Source organism: Capra hircus, chromosome 18, assembly GCF_001704415.2.
Source record: "Capra hircus breed San Clemente chromosome 18, ASM170441v1, whole genome shotgun sequence".
NCBI classification, from domain to species: Eukaryota; Metazoa; Chordata; class Mammalia; order Artiodactyla; family Bovidae; genus Capra; species Capra hircus.
In genome coordinates, this window is record NC_030825.1 from 169,214 (window position 1) to 187,226 (window position 18,013).

General features: G+C 41.0%; 2 protein-coding genes across 8 annotated transcripts in view; one reads left to right on the forward strand and one right to left on the reverse strand.

Moving 5' to 3' along the window:
* GPLD1 (glycosylphosphatidylinositol specific phospholipase D1) overlaps positions 1–9,191 on the forward strand; it is a 57,087-nt gene extending 47,896 nt beyond the window's left edge. For 4 of the 6 annotated variants that reach the window (XM_018061655.1, XM_018061656.1, XM_018061657.1 and 1 more), the window contains 4 exons: positions 1,359–1,385; positions 1,488–1,538; positions 4,398–4,486; positions 7,748–9,191. In XM_018061655.1, coding sequence (XP_017917144.1) covers positions 1,359–1,385; positions 1,488–1,538; positions 4,398–4,484 — 165 coding nt within the window. In that variant the 3' untranslated portion in view covers positions 4,485–4,486; positions 7,748–9,191. Of the gene's footprint in view, positions 1–1,358; positions 1,386–1,487; positions 1,539–4,397; positions 4,542–7,747 lie in introns of those variants that run through there. The other 2 variants (XR_001919418.1, XR_001919419.1) reach the window with 2 other exon arrangements.
* Positions 5,813–18,013, reverse strand: part of MRS2 (MRS2, magnesium transporter) — a 35,686-nt gene continuing 23,485 nt past the window's right edge. Inside the window, exons 10-11 of one of the 2 annotated variants that reach the window (XM_018061659.1) lie at positions 9,899–10,012; positions 5,860–9,369 (exon numbers count right to left, since the gene is read on the reverse strand). In XM_018061659.1, the coding sequence (XP_017917148.1) occupies positions 9,259–9,369; positions 9,899–10,012 (225 nt within the window). In that variant the 3' untranslated portion in view covers positions 5,860–9,258. Of the gene's footprint in view, positions 9,370–9,898; positions 10,013–18,013 lie in introns of both variants that reach the window. The other variant, XM_018061660.1, reaches the window with a different exon arrangement.

Below are 18,013 nucleotides of genomic sequence, written 5' to 3' on the forward strand. Positions count from 1 at the left end.
CTCAGTTTCTTCTTGGACTCAGATGACCTGACCCATACCTCAGGTCAGAACACAATCACTTGCTTGAAAGCGGCCTGCTTTCCTGCAGTTCTGGTGTTTGCCCCCACAGCTGGAGTTCAGCTGATGTGGTGTCATGCCGGCTCCTGGTTAGGAGCCCACAGCAGGAAACAGGCCATGGCCACTGGAGTGTCATGAAGACTCCAGCTCTCTTTATTTCATCTTTCATTGCTTAAGTTCCCTGGGCCTAAAACACTTGGCTGTTATTTTAAACTTAAAATTTAATTTTCAAATTGGAAAAAAGAAAGTTTATTGCAAAACTATTAGAAAATGCAGTACAAAGAAAATGAGTCTACCTAGAATTCCACTCTGCAGAGATGTCTAGTAACCTTTTGATGTGTATCCTGCTAGTATTTTTTTCTATGAACTTAATTACTACCATTTATTGTGCATTTACTCTCTCTGTGCCTGGGCTTCCCAGGTGGCAGTAGTGGTAAAAAATTTGCCTGCAGGAGACGTGGGTTTGATCTCTGGATCAGAAAGGTCCCCCTGGAGGAGGGCATGGCAACCCACTCCAGTATTCTTGCCTGGAGAATCCCATGGACTGGCAGGCTACAGTCAAAGAATTGGACAGGACTGAAAGTGGCAAAGAATTGGACAGGACTGAGTGAACTCCGGGAGTTGGTGATGGACAGGGAGACTTGGTGTGCTGCGATTCATGGGGTCGCAGAGTCGGACATGACTGAGTGACTGAACCGAAGTGACTTAGCATACGCACTTGCGCTTTATATAAACAATCTAATTCACATCAAAGTTATTAACTTGCTATTCTGTTCATTATAAAGAAACTGAAGATCAGAGAAGGAAGTTGTTACAGGTCACACTGCTAGGAAATGGTAGAACAGGGACTTGAACCAAGAGCTGGTTCTGAAGCACACCCTTAAACCGTTACACTGTGTCTGTGTGTATATATTAATGGCTGTGATCCTATTGTACATGATTTTGTATACAATTTTATAACTTTATCTCATTTTACCTATCAATGTAATAAGTCTTCTATGCTTTCTATATTCTTATACAATATATCTACCTAGCAGTTTATCTGTAGATAAACCGTTTAAGTGACTAGTTAGTCACTTAGTCTGTTTCAAATTTTTGCTGTTATAGTAAGATAAATATTCACATAAACATATTTATACCTCTATTTTTCTGAGCTAAATTCCTGTAAGCAGAATTTCTGGTGACAAAGGGCTTCTCTAAGATGTAGAAATTTGAGTGAGCATAATTAAAATTGGTTAAAGAAAAAAATCCATGAACAGCAATAACATTAACAATCTCCCTTTCTTATCACTCTCTTTCAGGCCCAATATGTACTAATTTCTCCTGAAGTAAGTATCTTCTAAAAAAAAAAAAAATATGCCCTTTCCCTTAAGTTGATAAAATCATATGGTATGTTTTCCAAGGCCATTAACAGACAGTGTGTTTCACAGGCAGGCTCAAGGTTTGGGAGCTCTGTGGTCACTGTGAGGTCGAAGGAAAAGGTAAGTGCCAAGACTGTACAGCTCTGGTGTTTGATTTTTTTCTAAGTCTGGGATTTGGGAGTGATCTCATTTTGCATGTATTTTAGATTTTATTTGAAAAACAGGGTCTCACAAAAAAGAAAACACACAATCCCACCATTTTTTGGTGAAAGGTTCTCCTCACTACTCCTCCAATTTCATCCTCTACAACAGGGGTTGGCAAATTACAGCCTTTTGGCCAACTCTAGCTGGCTGCCTGTTTTGGTGTAATCCACAAACTAAAAATGTTTGACATGTTGAAATGATTGGAAAAGTGAAAATATTTTGTGACACAAGATATTTATAAGAATTCAAACTGCAGTGTCTCTAATAGGCTTTACTGGAATATAGATAGCCACATTCATTCTTTTCTCTTCCTCTGCTGCTGCTTGTTCAACAGTTGCTCAGTCGTGTCCGACTCTTTGCGACTCCATTGACTGCAGTCACCTCTGCTGCTGCTAAATCGCTTCAGTCGTGTCCGACTCTGTGCGACCCCATAGACGGCAGCCCACCATGTGCAACCCCATAGACGGCAGCCCACCAGGCTCCGCCGTCCCTGGGATTCTCCAGGCAAGAGCACTGGAGTGGGGTGCCATTGCCTTCTCCAGTTACCTCTGCTACTCTACCACAATTGCAGCTGACTGATGTACCACAAAGCCTAAAATATTATCCTGGTCCTTCACTGTAAAATTCTGCCAACCCTTGCCACATTGGCTAAGCATTGTTAATATATTTTGGTTCTTTAGGAATGAACCAAATATATACTAACAATATATTTGTTATATATTTGTTTCTTTTTGTATGACTTTAGAATAATTGTGCAAATATCTCTGCTGGCTAGATTCCTGGAAGACTACTAGGTCAAAGGGTATGCACATTTTGAATTTTAATAGCCATGACACCTTTAAAGGATTTTATCTTATAACATACAGCTAAACCACTTATTTCACTCATTTATTTAAGGACACGACATTGTACAGATCTGTGCTAGGCTACGGGAGAGAAAGAGACCAAGTGTCTGCTCTTGAGGAAAATTAAGATTTATTTAACACGTGGGAAGTCAAAACGCAAACAAGTATAGTAACAAATGCTAACTGGACGTGTGAACTGTGGTATGAAAGAGAAGCCATCATAGATTTTTGAGTATAGAACCAGATCTGCAGGGCTCGTGGGGCTGTGGCTTGGACTTGTAAGCACTGTGGTGAAACTGCCCTCTACTGGCCAACAGTTCAAGTAGCCCTTTAACTTATTTATAGGCAAGCTTAACCACACAAAAAAGAGATGGATTATAAATTTACGGGGGGGGGGGGCTTCTCAAAAGATATGATCTTAAGAATATCGTAAATTTGGTTTGCATTTTAAATTTTGTCCACTTTCCAAGAATCAGACGTTACTAAGAACCCATGAACCATATACAAATAATGAACCACTGTTTATACCAACTGAAGGGGGTAGTGTAGATCATCTAAAAGTAATTTGATTCCTTTCTGTTTAACACTGCAAATTCATCTTCCTAATTATAGTTCACAAGTCAATATTAAAATTAACTCCACTTTCCCAACACATACCTGAGGCTGGGGGCCCTGAAGAACTTTTGAGTGTGAAGATAAATCAAAGGTTATGTTTTAAAAATGGACACAATCTGAGGATGATGAGTGGGTGGCCTCTTACCGAGACATGAGTAAAAGTTATGATTTTGAAGACTCCTCTCTTCCTTTCTGTGTGTGAGCATTAAGTAACCAACTAGAATTAGAAGGACCACTTCTCTGTGGTATTGCCACAGTTTCTGAAACCTCCAGCGGGGCTGCCTTCAGCCAGCCTGCCAGCCCTGGTGGAACAGTGTTGTCGACAAAGAAACCTGAGACATGGACCCTGCCCCCCAGGTGCTTAGAATCTAAGTGGAAAAATGAAACATGCCCGTGAGGCCATCCAGGCCCATTTATGATGACCCAAATCCAACGGCAGTCAGAGATCAGTGGGAATCGGCTGGGGAAGTCGGGGAAGGCCTTGCAGCACCCCTGGGGCCTGAGTGGATCTGGAAATCAAGAGTAGGCTGACTGGGCAGAGAGAGGGCAAGAGCAGGGGAAGACTTGATTTTAGGAATGAAGATGGGTTTACAGGAGGCAGCTTGTGGCCAAACTACAGATGTATCTAGTAAATGAGCAATTTCACAAGTAAGAATTTACAGTTTTCTTCTTCCCCTCTTAATCGACACTGTGGTATTTAAAAAGATACACACAAAGGGTTATGCATACTACCCGACACGTCTGGATTCCATTGGGAGTTTTCAAAATTAAGTCAGTGAAAAACTTCACAGGTTTGCTCACTGTATGGTCACACCCTGCTCTACCCATCAGTCAGTCTGATCAGCCACACCTCACCTCATCAGACATGGTCCAGAAACACTCATGGTAGTTTCAAAACTAAAATCCACTTCCAAAAATGTTTAATAACTTGTATAAGCTTTGAAGGCAACTTTGAAAGCAGCAGGGGCAGAGGTGGTGTGAACACACTGACAAGGCCAGATTACTCTAGATCTGCTGTCTACACTGCATCACAGCTAGGATGCTGAACAGACGTGAACAGACGCACACAGACGCACTTTTCCCTTGTGTACCTGAGAAGGAACTAGCGAGAACTTCCTCCTCCAGCTGTGGTTTTCTGAACCTACAGAGCTGAGAAAGAAGGTATTTAAACCCAGGGAAAGAGGCATTTAAGCTCAAGCCCTTATGTCTGGCCAATGTCTAGCTTTATTCTAGCTCAGAGCATAACACGATGCCTGAATTACAGCAGGAATGAGACACAGGTTGTGAATGAATCCTGTTTTGTGTCTCCCTACAGAATCAAGTCGTCATTGCTGCTGGAAGGAGTTCTCTGGGAGCCCGACTCTCTGGGGTGCTTCACATCTATAGCCTTGGCCAAGATTAAAGGTTTCACTCCATTTTCCTCACCTGTCCCCCTCTCTCATGCTGAGTCATCTTCCGGGTGAGCGTCCTGGGGGACAAACTGGCGTATCGAGAGGAGCCCTGGTAGACCTTACGACAGGTGGGGGCTCCTGGGGGTGGAGACACAAACACAGGCTGGCTGCCCACAGGCCACAGGAAGTGCTGGCAGCATCCGAAGGATGTGACAGTGGGTGCTCTGGTTATGTGTGTCCCTTTGCAAAGCTTGTTTCCTGTGCACCTGAACTTAATTCCTGCCTTCCTGTGCTCAGACCTGCTGCACAACCTATTTCCTCTTCCACTTGAGCACCTGTGTCTTTCTGATGCCTTGAAAGGCCTGTCTCTAGTTATCTTAGGAAAAGCTCTGTAGCACAATTCTTGCTAAAAATGTCTTCTTAAAAGTGGTGACTCATTCCAGAGTGAAACAGAAAGCACAGCACACAGGAAAAAAAGCATGAGGAGAAAGAGAACCAGGAGAAAAGTATGGGGGGTGAGGCATAACCTCACAACTCCAAAATCATGTTGTAAATGATATGGTCCTTTATGAGGACTATTGTATTTTCAGTGTTTCATATAGTGAAGGACATATGTAAGAAGTGAAATGTCACCTGACTGTGCCCTCAGATGCTTTTGGAGAAATGATTGTGCTAACAGCCGATGCACCGAATGATCTTCTGCTATCTGAAGTCATCTCAGGAGCCTCAGGCAGCGGCAGGCTGCCACAAGCCTCACCAACAGAACCAGAATAGGAAGGAGAGCTCTGTCTTGAGCTGAAGGTGACTGTGCAGGACCAAGAGTGAGGCAGGGTTGGCCTCCCTACTTCCTGGGCTGGTCTCAGTGGAGCAGGCCTCATCTGCCAGGACTAGAGGGTAGCATGTTTAAGGGAAAGGAATGGACCACAGGATTTCAGCTTCACTAAAAATCTGCGGGCACTGTTATCCGTAAACTGCTAACTAGCTGATTCTCTATCAGGGTAGAACCTCTTCTTCGGACACTAATGAAATGATACTAAAACCAGGAAAAAATTAAAATGACCCCGAGCCCTTCTCTTAGCTTCTCTTGGGGCAGTAAAGAGACTGGTCAAAGGACACAGAGTTTTGGCTGAAGAGTAAAGTTGAATCCAAAATCAAAGGAAAAACCAGCAGAATTACAACTGTGAGGATATAGTGAGTGTGTATATAAGAGAACAGCAGCATAACCAGACTCATACCTAGACAGGACCTCTGGCTCACTCCAGGACGTCTCATCTTTCTGAAAGAGGTATAACAGTTGCATGGTTCCCTATGGCACAGCACGAAGCACACACAAACACCATTTGCTTTTCGGTTAACAACTCTTGGCTGCTCAACCTATTTGAAGAATTGTTTTTATTAAAGTTTATTTTTAGGGGACCAGAAACGCCTTACTCATATGCCCTTATTCTGAGTGAAGACCAAACTGATGTTCAGTAAAGGCATGCTCTCGTACTGTGTCTCTTCTTTTAGAAGGATGCCTACCTTTATCCGGCTGCTGCCAAACAAAGTGTTATGCTTTACTAAATGATTGGGCCAGTGTTTAAACATGATTATTCTTTACCTGAGGAGTTATATTTTTCTTCCTGCCTAAACATAACAGCAACCAGCAAGAGGAGACGGTTAAAATTTACTAAGTTAGAAGCAGATCTTCATATCCATGCTAACCCGTATCAAGAAGTATCCTACTGCATATATGGAAAATATGTAAAAACCTGGCATACAGAAAAAAAATCTAATATCCAACAGACTAATGTATTATCTTAACAGGTGGATTAAGTTTCCATTCTACACTAAATTTACTGTAATTCTAAGCTCTGGTTCTGACTTCAGTTCAGTTGCTCAGTCATGTCCGACTCATTGTGACCCCATGGACTGCAGCACACCAGGCCTCCCTGTCCATCACCAACTCCTGGAATTTACTCAAACTCATGTCCATTGAGTCAGTGATGCCATCCAACCATCTCGTCCTCTGTTGTCCCCTTCTCCTCCTGTCCTCAATCTCTCCCAGCATCAGGGTCTTTTCAAATGAGTCAGCTCTTTGCATCAGGTGGCCAAAGTATTGGAGTTTCAGCTTCAGCATCAGTCCTTCCAACGAACACCCAAGACTGATCTCCTTTAGGATGGACTGGTTGGATCTTGCAGTCCGAGGGACTCTCAAGAGTCTTCTCCAACACCGCAGTTCAAAAGCATCAAGTGACGCATTTGGATTGATTCTGACATACTTAATACTTTATAGGGTTTAAATCTCTCAGGAACACAAATCTGAACTTATGCAACAATTCAAAATTACCTTTATGATATCAGAACACATTTACATATTTGCAATTTTTGTCCATTACCTGTATATGCAAAGGCTGTCTTACAGGCTTCAAGACTGGAATTGATTTGTGCCTTTGTATCACAGACCTAGGGAGATTTGAAGTGAGTCTGGGAATAAACTCAGGTCTCTCAATTCCCTAGTCCATGCTCCAACTACGTAACTATTACTAAAGAAATGACAGTAACTCCTGAATTTAAAGTGAGTTTAATATTTAATGTTAATTTTCCAAAACATAAAGCTGTGTACAAATCATGGAATAACTCACCGAAATATATGGCTTTTTAATGATTATTTAGTGGTTATCAGTCTATCAAGAGTAAAGCAAGTATTAATAGTATCTTAAAATGACACCTATTTTTGCTACACTTTCTTAGAGGGCTTACAATGACAACAGGTTAAGAATATCATTCCCTGTACACGTTAAAGAGGATACGATTGCCTGCCTTCTCATAACTGAATATTTGGTATTCTTTCACCTTATTTACAAATAATTTATATACTCTGTTTAAATTCAATATTTAAAACTGAACTTTTCTCTTTTTGGCATAGGCTGTTTTATTATTTGATAGATAGCAGGCTGCTTCTTACATTAAAGAGCTATCGCCAAAGCAGAGGCAGCCGACATCTAGAAAGTAACTTGACTGAACCATGTTCAGAACTTTATAAACCTTTAGTACCCTCCCTATATCATCCTCGTGAGGTAGTTGCATTTATTTCCCCTTTTACTGATGAGACACTGACTCAAAATTATTTTAGCCAAGCCCTCAAATGATGTTACTTAGCTAAGCAACATCAGAAAGAAAAGACCAAAATTCTATCCCGTACCTGACCTTAAACAAAATGACATTTTGCCTCTTGGACTTCCAAGTTTTCATCACAGTTAAGTAATATTTATTAATATTACCTATTTTACAGTGATAACCTGAAGATCAAAAACAACATAGTGCTCTGAGGTATACCAAAGAAGAGTGCCCTGTGAAATATAAATATTGTCAAAGATACTTTATCTTAGAAATCGAGCAGATGTATGATGGTATTCACATTCCACAGCCACACCACAAGGCATGCTCCAAGACAAGCCCAGCGTGCCTCATGCTTCTGCGGTCCTTTCATAGCCACACATGGAGCTGGGAAACTTCATTTGTTCTCCTTCAGATCAGCAACTGGGAAAAGCATTTTAATTCATTTTTACCCGCCTGGTAAATGGACTCTCTTTACTAATTTTGTAGTGCAAGAGCTGCTTTAGACTCTAGAATTGTCTATGTTGCTTTTGGAGATAAATATAACTAATGTTCTACTGTGTAACTTTTTAACCTCCAGAAAATGTAAAAAACATAGAAGATATCAGGTAGCATAGGTGCTTGAGACCTAGAAATATTAGCCATTTGTTTTAAACTCAACTCTGTGAAAATAAAAAGGTAACACAATTTAAAAATTTACCCTCTTGTTTTAGGAAGCCCACCAGCCAGCCTCTCGGGTGTAGCCAAACAGATGGAACATGTGCAGCCTCGTTAATCTTGCTACACATTTTCCTGTTTGGTGTGACATGTCTGTCCTAAAATCCAAGGAATGGTCAAAACAGCTATCAAACAGTAACAGAATGGAAATACTTTCAACTATTTCCAAAAGCTTTAATTACAGTCAAGCAAAGAGAGATAGTTTCATAGGTTGAGGAAGTAAAATTCTGAATAATTGGAACCTATACAAAGCTAATATTGATGTCTCATTTCCTTTTTGTATTCCTTATATAAAAACGGGCAGGGACTTCCTTGGCAGTGAAGGGCTTGAAATGCCACACTTCCACTGCAGGGGGCATGGGAGCTATGTTCCCACGGGAGCTGGTTCCCCTGGTCAGGGACCTGAAAGCCTGCATGGGGCCAGAAAGTAGGAGAAGGAAAGGCGGGGGTGGGGCACAAACATAAGAGAACACAGTTATGTCAGAGACTGGTTTAAAGTTTAAGGTTAATGTATATTATGCTAGCTTTTTAGTCACCTGAGAGTCAGGAAATTCACAAGAACATGATTCCTTACAGGAAGAACTGTGGTTACCTAATCTCACAACTACGGGTTTGGCAAGTTTCCCGGCTTCATTTGGCATGAAGTTGCAGTTTCGTTAACATGTATAAATTAAATAAAATCAATACCACAATCTAATCCTGGATTAAGTTAATCTCTCCATGTCTTACATCTATAAAAACAGCCTTTTAAGTTTGTAGGAAATAGAATTTCGGCCTTTTACAAAGCAAGCACGAAAATACAATTAAGTTCCAGTACTATGACTGCCATAATATTTTTATCATCAGACATTATAATTTAAGTGTCAGTGATTTTCTTTCAAGTCTCTGACTCCATAAAATAATAAAAAGACACTAGAATTTCCCTGTGACTACCATAAAAAAAATTGTTCAGTTTCCATCAGGTTATTCCTAACGATTTGTTAGGATACCCCTGCTTGATCCAAGTCCATCCGGCCTGAAGCTGTGTTTCATTTCTAGCCTTCTGTTGGCCTGCAGTGTCTTCTTAGGTAAAGAGGCCATCTAAATAAAAGCAGAAAAAATTCATAATTTTAGTTGTGTGGGTTTAAAAGAAAAACCACCATTAAAACGATACATTAACCACTAAAGGAGGGAAGGACTGCCAGCCATGTATCAATGTCCTGAGTACTTGCTCCAGGGGTATAAACTACAAGTAGAAAGCTATGAAAAAGAGATAAACTGTATCTTTTCCTAACACGATAAATGTTGTCTACATTTCAATTTTGGTTATGACAAAACCTGCACCAAAATTACTGACAGCTGTCTAAATGTACAATGCCTGTCACAGCATTCCACCAAAATAAACTTCTAACTTACTCTGCCACTGCTTTCCATATAACATCTAATTCGCCTTTTAACTACATGAAGCCAGGTGGCACTGACTTAAGTGGGAAAGCTGGGAGAGGCTTAAAGAAATTAAAAAACCTGCTCAGTGTCTCAAAGCCTGTGACAACTTAAGCCCAGGCCACAGGACTTCAGGCTGGGGACTGCAGCCCCTCTGCGGTACTGCGCTGAGTCTGACCCTTCATACCAGAGGAGGTAGGGGTGCTTCCAGCTGTCGTCCGAGGAATGACAGCAAGCGCCTCCAGATGAGGCCGCTTCCCATAAACATAATTCCTGTGATCAGCCAGAACACTCTATGGTCCTAGAAGAGAATACAGTCAATTTCAACCACAAAGGCTAGGTTCCTTCGTGATAAAATTTCCCGAACTTGTCATTGTGCAAGAGTTAAAAAGGAATTTTCAAACTCTGTGCTGCTCTTTCCAATAGGAACTAAGAACAAGTGCCCTAACAGCACTCAGAGACCAAGAGTCAAAACATAAACTGGAAGGAAAACATGATTTAAGAGTATTTTATGATCATCAATGAACCAATGTAACTGCTTTTACTCTGTGTTTCCTTCCAGTCTTTGTTTACACTCACACAGATTTTAATATATAGGACATACAACTTAAAATTTCTGCTTATGGCCACCCTTGCTGAACTGTGAGGTATCCTGGCCTTACAGCACCTCAGAGTATTTTAAATTTTCAAGGAAAACACAAGTGTTATCTGTGCAACACGATGACAACTGCTACTCTTAAACTGATTTTCGTAACAGAAACTCTTAGGTAACACGACAGAAACTCTAATAAAAGAAGCGTTTGGTCTTGGATGCTGTGAAACAATAGTTGTTGCTGTTCAGTCATGTCCAACTCTTGCAACCCCATGGACTGTAGCCCACCAGGCTCCTCTGTCCATAGGATTTCCCAAGCAACAATACTGGAGTGGGTTGCCATTTCCTTCTCCAGGGGATCTTCCAACCCACGGATCAAACCTGCGTCTCCTACATTGGCAGGTGGATTTTTTACCACTGAGCCACCAGGGAAGCCCCAAACACTAAAAGCATCATGAACCAAGAAAGTCTGGAAACCTCAAAGTTATAGTAAACATTTTCCCTCTCATTTTCTTTCTTTGTGGCCATGCAACATGGCCTGTAGGATCTTAGTTTCTCTGCCCAGATCTTGAACCGGGTCCTGGGCAGTGGAAGCTCAGAGTCCTAACCATTGGACTGCCAATTCCCATGTCATTTTCAAAATTGTATCTTTTGCAGTGCTGTGCTTTCAAGTTCATGTGTGAACATACAGAATCACAGAATTTAATCTCCCACATGTTAGGAGGCTCAGCTATAGAAATGCCATTATTTATTATCAACAATGGCTTGGTCTTCAATGACTGGGAGCCCAGTTTCCTCCAAGATAGCCATTGCATAAATGACCAATAACCACTGATGGAAATTCAAGCCATATATGATGCAGAAATCTGCTTCCTTTTAACATGAAGTTAGATGTTAGACATCATTTATCAAGAAGACAAGTGCTAATGTCAGTTAACTGCCTGGATGAATACATTTCCAGTTATTCTAAAAAAGACCCTAATTTATTAAGTAAAAATTACGTTCCAATAAGATTTAGCATACCCAGATTACTGTTCTTTCCTGTAGACTGGTTCTGTAATGCCCTATAAATGAAGTCTGGGATGGCTAAAATATGATGAACTTGAGAGGTAAGTAATTTAAAAATTCCATATGTCATTAAAACATACACAGAGCAGAGTGTGAGACCTCTAGGAAATTAAGGGAGGGGAATGTGTCTGAAAGTTGGATTTTCAGTGTCCCCCCACCCCATTGCTTTGGGTATTCCCTATAGTATTACGGCACGCTTAAGTACCTATGTTTTGAGCTCTTCATCTCCACCGTCTAGCCTATCCACTCCTTAGAAATAAGACACCTACAGCATCCTGGTATGCCAAAGGCTACTAAAAAAGCCCTAAACTGATGGGGACATGTCAAAAGTACTTAGAAGATGGTATGAAAGGAACAATTTGAATATCAAGATAAATAATGAGGGCAGTGTGACAGATTGTAACTCACTGATTAAATAAGATCCCATGAGTCCATACTGACACAAATGAATAAATAATTGGGAGAGAAGGAAGGCTCTATCTGACAAAGAACAAAAGTAGGAAGAATGATGGGATTAGCAATGACCATGTGGTAATCATCCCTGTAGTATCTGATTCAGGCATGAAGCATTTTTTGGATCAACAGCAGATACTAAAACTAGAGGGCACAAATATTAAAGAGATGCACAAAACTACAACTAGGTGCCATCCTGCACTGGTCAGAATGGCCACATTAAAAACTGTACAATTAGCAAATGCTGGAAAGGGTGTGGAGAAAAAGGAACCCTCCTACACTGCTGGAGGAGTGTAAGCTGGTGCAGCCTCTATGGAAATCAGGAGGGCAGTTCCTTAAAAAACTAAAAGCAGAACTGCCATATGATGCAGAAATCCCACTCCGTGGCATATATCCAGAGAAAACCATAATTCAGAAAGACACACGCACCCCAGTGTTCACTGCAGCGCTACTCATGACAGCCACAACACACGAAAACAAGCCAAGTGTCCACGGACCCGTGACTGGACAAAGACGTGGCGCCTACATACAGTGGAGTACTACTCAACCACAACAAGAGTGAAATAATGCCACCTGCAGCAACACAGATGGACCCAGAGATTACCACACGAAGTCAGAAAGAAAAAGACATGATGTCACTGACATGTGGAATCTGAACTACGACACAAATGAGCCTGTCTACAAAACACAGAGAACAGGCTTGCGGTTGCCAGGGGGTTTGGGGGAGAGAGGGAGTGGGAGTTTTGGGTTAGCAGATTTAAACTATTATGTACAGAATGGATAACAAGGTTCTACTGTACAGCACAGAAAACTGCATTCAATATCCTATTACAAACCACCACGGAAAAGAATATTAAAAAATGTATTAAATGGATAACTGAATCACTTTGCTGTAGAGCAGAAATTAACACAATCAACTATATTAAAAACCCCACAAACTAGGGGGTGCAAATTTGATGAATGGCAGGGTTCTTAGAAGGTACTTAACTCCACAGAGAAAGTAACTTCATAGGACAGAAAATTAGCAGACACCACCTTAACCAAATGATCAGAGTTAGTATCACCAGTAATGAGACAAACTGACATCAAGGGTCTCCTGATGGGATTCAATGTGACGAACACTGACAAAAATGTGTCACAATCAGAATCTAGTAATGAAGAGTAACCAAGAGCCAAACAACTGACCTACATTCTTTCTAAGCATCAAGGCCATAAAGACAAAGTTTGAAAAACTGGCCTAGATTAAAGGAACCTAAGGAGACACAATAACTATTAATACACGCAACACACGATTTAAGATTTTCTATGAGGTAAAGGGCTCTACTGTGCTAAGTGGTGAAACCTGACCAGGGTCCACAGATCAGAAAAACAGTGTTGTTTCAACACTCTTTTCCGATTTTCACAAGTGAGCTGTGGTTATGTAAGAGAATGTCAGTGTTTTTAGAAAATATATACTGAAATGTCTAGACATCGGGAGTTTCATATTTGTTGTTTATTCTCAAATGATTTATGAAAAAGTATATATATACTGACAGAATGATAAATACGATAAAATGTTGCTGTTTGAAGAATCTGTGTAAAGGCTGTATGGGAATTCTTTTACTATGCTTGAAATAGTTTGATATTATCTTAAAAAAGAAACTATCAGAAAGGAATTTCTAAAAAGTCTTTCAAAAAATTAACAACAACAACAGGCATTTAGAAACAAATATTAGAGTGAGTATAAGGTGGAGGTAGCTTGCAGAAAGAGCATGTACATAATCGAAATGACTTGGGAGAAGGACAGGAACTTGTACAGAGTTACACAGTCACGAGCTGGGAAACTGGCAAAGGTCTTCGGAAGGACCTTCTGAGGATGTCCAGGGCTGGTTTATGTCGCACAAGATAGTTCGGTAACTACGGACTTTTTATTAGATTTGGGCTTAAAAGCGTCTGAGAGATTCCCATCACACTTAGAATAAGCCTGAACGCTTACCAAGCTCCAAATCAACATGCTCTCCCTCTTCTGACCTTCTGACCTCTCACTACCATTTTCCTTCCACTTGACACCCCTCCTCTGACCACTCTGGCCTTCCTGCTGCCCCTTCAACAAGCTCGGTGCACCCTTGCCTCAGTCTTCACATGTGTGGTTCCCTCTGCTTAGGTCACCCTTTCTCCCAGGTCATTCCACGTTCTCTTTTCATTCAGGCTCTGCTCTAGGGTCACCTTTACAACCACGCTATCTCTATAATGCCCCTTGTCTCTCCTCCTGTTAACAGTCTCTCTCCCTCTACCTAGCTTTAATTTTCTTTATGCTTCAGTTCAGTCACTCAGTCATGTTTGACTCTTCGCGACGGCATGGACTGTAGCATGCCAGGTCTCCCTGTCCATCAGCAACTCCTGGAGATTGCTCAAACTCATGTCCATTGAGTCGGTGATGTCATCCAACCATCTCATCCTATTGTCCCCTTCTCCTCCTGCCTTCACTCTTTTCTAGCATCAGGGTCTTTTCCAAACAGTCAGTTCTTTGCATCAGATGGCCAAAGTATTGGCCAAAGCATCAGTCCTTCCAATGAATATTCAGGACTGATTTCCTTTAGAAAATTTTCTTTATGGTACTTATCGCCTAACCTACCACGGATCTGTTTCTTCTCTCTCCCCCACTGAAACAGACTCCATAAGGGCAGGGATTCACTGCTATACCCCCACAGCTAAAAGCAGTGTTTAGTGTGTAACAGGCACCAAACATCATATCTGTAAGATGAATGAATTAATGTACTGCACTTACTTTCCTTTCACATCTTATAAGGAGGTGACGAACACTGCTGCATGGAGTTTATGATCTTTTTCAGGTGTGTGTGAGTGAAAGTTGTTCAGTAGAGTCCATGGAATTCTCCAGGCCAGAATACTGAAGTTGGTAGCCGTTCCCTTCTCCAGGGGATCTTCCCAACCCAGGGATCAAACCCAGGTCTCCTGCACTGCAGGCAGATTCTTTACCAGTTGAGCCACCTATGATCTTTTGCAGACAAGCAATTCCAAGTCTGAGGATCATGGCAAAGGGAAGCGTAGGATTATTTTGGCATAAATAACTAGAAGAGTAATTTTACTCAGGTGGGTTGGGGTGCAGTCAGTGAAGAGTCTCCTTGGAAATAACACAACAGTTGAGATCTGGGAGAGAAACAGACATTAACTAGGCAAAAAAAAAAAAAAAAGGGGGGGATTCCCTGGTGGCTCAGTGGTAAAGAATCCTCCTGCCAACGTGGAAGATCAAGTTCAATCCCTGGGTCAGGAAGATCCCCTGGAGAAGGAAATGGCAATCCACACCAGTATTCTTGTCTGCAAAATTCCATGGACAGAAGAGCCTGGTAGGCTACAATCCATGGGGTTGCAAAAAAGTCGAACATGACTTAGCAACTACAGACCAGACCAGGCAAAAAAAGGTGGGAGGTAAGAAGAGATGTGTGGAAGCAGTGTGAAAATACTGATGAATCAATGGACAGTGAGGACAAGATGGCTGCAGACAAGATGGGGATGTGGGCACAGCAGGCCAGGAAAGCCTTACAGGCCAGGGAGTTTCTATCTTAAGGACAATCAATACCACGCCCGCCGCACCCGAATAGTTTTACACAGAAGAGTGACCATTAGAACTGCTTCTTTTAAAGACCACTTTTTAAAAGGGACCGCTTTAAAACAGACATAGAGAACACACCTGTTAATCAGGACACAGAATTCAGCGCCAGAGTGTGCCTGCTGAATGCAAATGCAAATTCATTTCTGCTCACGTTAGCACCACATATACTAAAATTGGAACAACAGAGAAGACTAGCACAGCTCCTGTGCAAGGATAACATGCAACTTCGTGAAGCATTCCATATTTTTCTAAAACAGAAATATAGACCAATGAAAGCCCAGAAATAAACCCATGCACCTATGGGTACCTTATTTCTGACAGAGGTGGCAAGAATATACAATGGGGCAAAGACAGCCTCTTTAATAAATGGTGCTGGGAAAACTGGACAGCTACATGGAAAAGAATGAAACCAAAACACTTCTTAACACCATACACAAAGATAAACTCAAAATGGAGTAAAGACCTAAATGTAAGACCAGAAACTATAAAACTCTTAAGAGGAAAACATAGGCAAAACATTCTATGACATAAATCAAAGCAAGATCCTGTGACCCACCTCCTATAGTAATGGAAATAAAAACAAAAGTAAACAAGTGGGACCTGATAAAACTTAAAAGCTTTTGCACAGCAAAGGAAGCTATAAGCAAGGTGAAAAGACAACCCTCAGAATGGGAGAAAATAATAGCAAATGAAACAACTAACAAAGGATTAATTTCCAAAATATACAAGCAGCTCATACAACTCAATATCAGAAAAACAAACCAATAAAAAAGTGGGAAAAAGACCTAAACAGACATTTCTCCAGATGACATACAGATGGCTAACAAACACATGAAAAGATGCTCAACATCGCTCCTTGTTAGAGAAATGCAAACCAAAACTACAATGAGATATCACTTCACACTGGTCAGAATGGCCATCATCAAAAAGTCTACAAACAATAAATGCTGGAGAAGGTGTGGAGAAAAGGGAACGCTCTTGCACTGTTGGGGGGGGAATGTAAACTGATACAGCCACTATGGAAGATGGTATGGAGATTCCTTAAAAATCTAGGAATAAAACCACCATATGACCCAGTAATCCCACTACTAGGCATATACCCTGAGGAAACCAAAATTGAACAAGACACATGTACCCCAATGTTCACTGCAGCACTATTTACAATAGCTAGAACATGAAAGAAACCTAGATGTCCATTGACAGATAAATGGATAAAGAAGCTACAGTACATATACACAATGGAATATTACTCAGCCATAAAAAGGGATGCATTTGAGTCAGTTCTGATGAGGTGGATGAATCTAGAACTTACTATATGGAGTGAAGGAAGTCAGAAAGATAAATACTGTATTCTAAAGCATATGTATGGAATCCAGACAAATATTACTGAAGAATTTATTTACAGGGGAACAACAGAGAAACAGACATAAAGAATAGACTGATGGACATGGGGAGAGGGGAGGAGAGGATGAGATGTATGGAGAGAGTGACATGGACACTTACATTACCATATGTAAAATAGATAGCCAATGGGAATTAGCTGTATCTCTCAGGAAACTCAAACAGGGATCCTGTATCAAACTAGAGGGGTGGGATGGGGAGGGAGGTTCAAAAGGGAGGGAATATATGTATACTCATGGCTGATTCATGTTGAGGTTTGACAGAAAACAACAAAATTCTGTAAAGCAATTATCCTTCAATTAAAAAAATAAATTAAGAAAAAAAAAGAAATCTCACAATAGGACATCTTCTCAAAGTACAAGGCTACAAGGACATGAAAACTCTGCCAGTCAGTGTTAAATATGGAGCAAAGTGAAAGATGCAAGTCTTGGAGTCTAAATTCTAGTTTTGTTGTTTCCTAGCTCTGTGCTCTTGGGCAAATTATATTTTCTGAGCCTGTTTTTCTACCTATTAAAAAAACCAGGGAAAATACATTCATTTTCAGACTTTTGATGACTGAATCAAAGCATGCAATTGCATGGCACATTGCCTGACACATAAGTTTAAAAAAAAAAACAAAAATCCCTCACTAACCCTGCCTCATAGTGTAATACTGTTGTCAAATCCCTCCCATGTGTACTTATCTGTTATAGGAAACATAAGGTAGTCCCAACCTGCCCTGTGTGACAGTTTCCTGAATCCCAGCACAGGCTCTGGTCTGTTCAAACCTAGGCCATTCTACATTATAGGGTCTAACAATATTGTTTGAATTTCAAATGATTTACAGTACACATTTTATTCCAATAAGCAACTATACAGGTTAGAACTTTCTTTTTAAAATCCATTAAAGTAGTCCAGGGGTAAAGAATCCACTGTGCAATGCAGGGGACGTGGGTTCAATCCCTGGTCCAGGAACTAAGATCCCACATGACTTGGAGCAACTAAGCCTCTGTGTCTCAGTCACTGAGCTGATGCGCTCTGGAGCCTCCAAGTCACAACTAGAGAGTCCCTGCACTACAACGGAAGATCCAGCATGACAAAAGTGAAGATTTCGAGTGCCACAGCTGAAAACTGACCGACTGAAGTAAACAATGAAAACAAAATAAAATCCATGAAAAAGAAATGATCTTCAAAACATT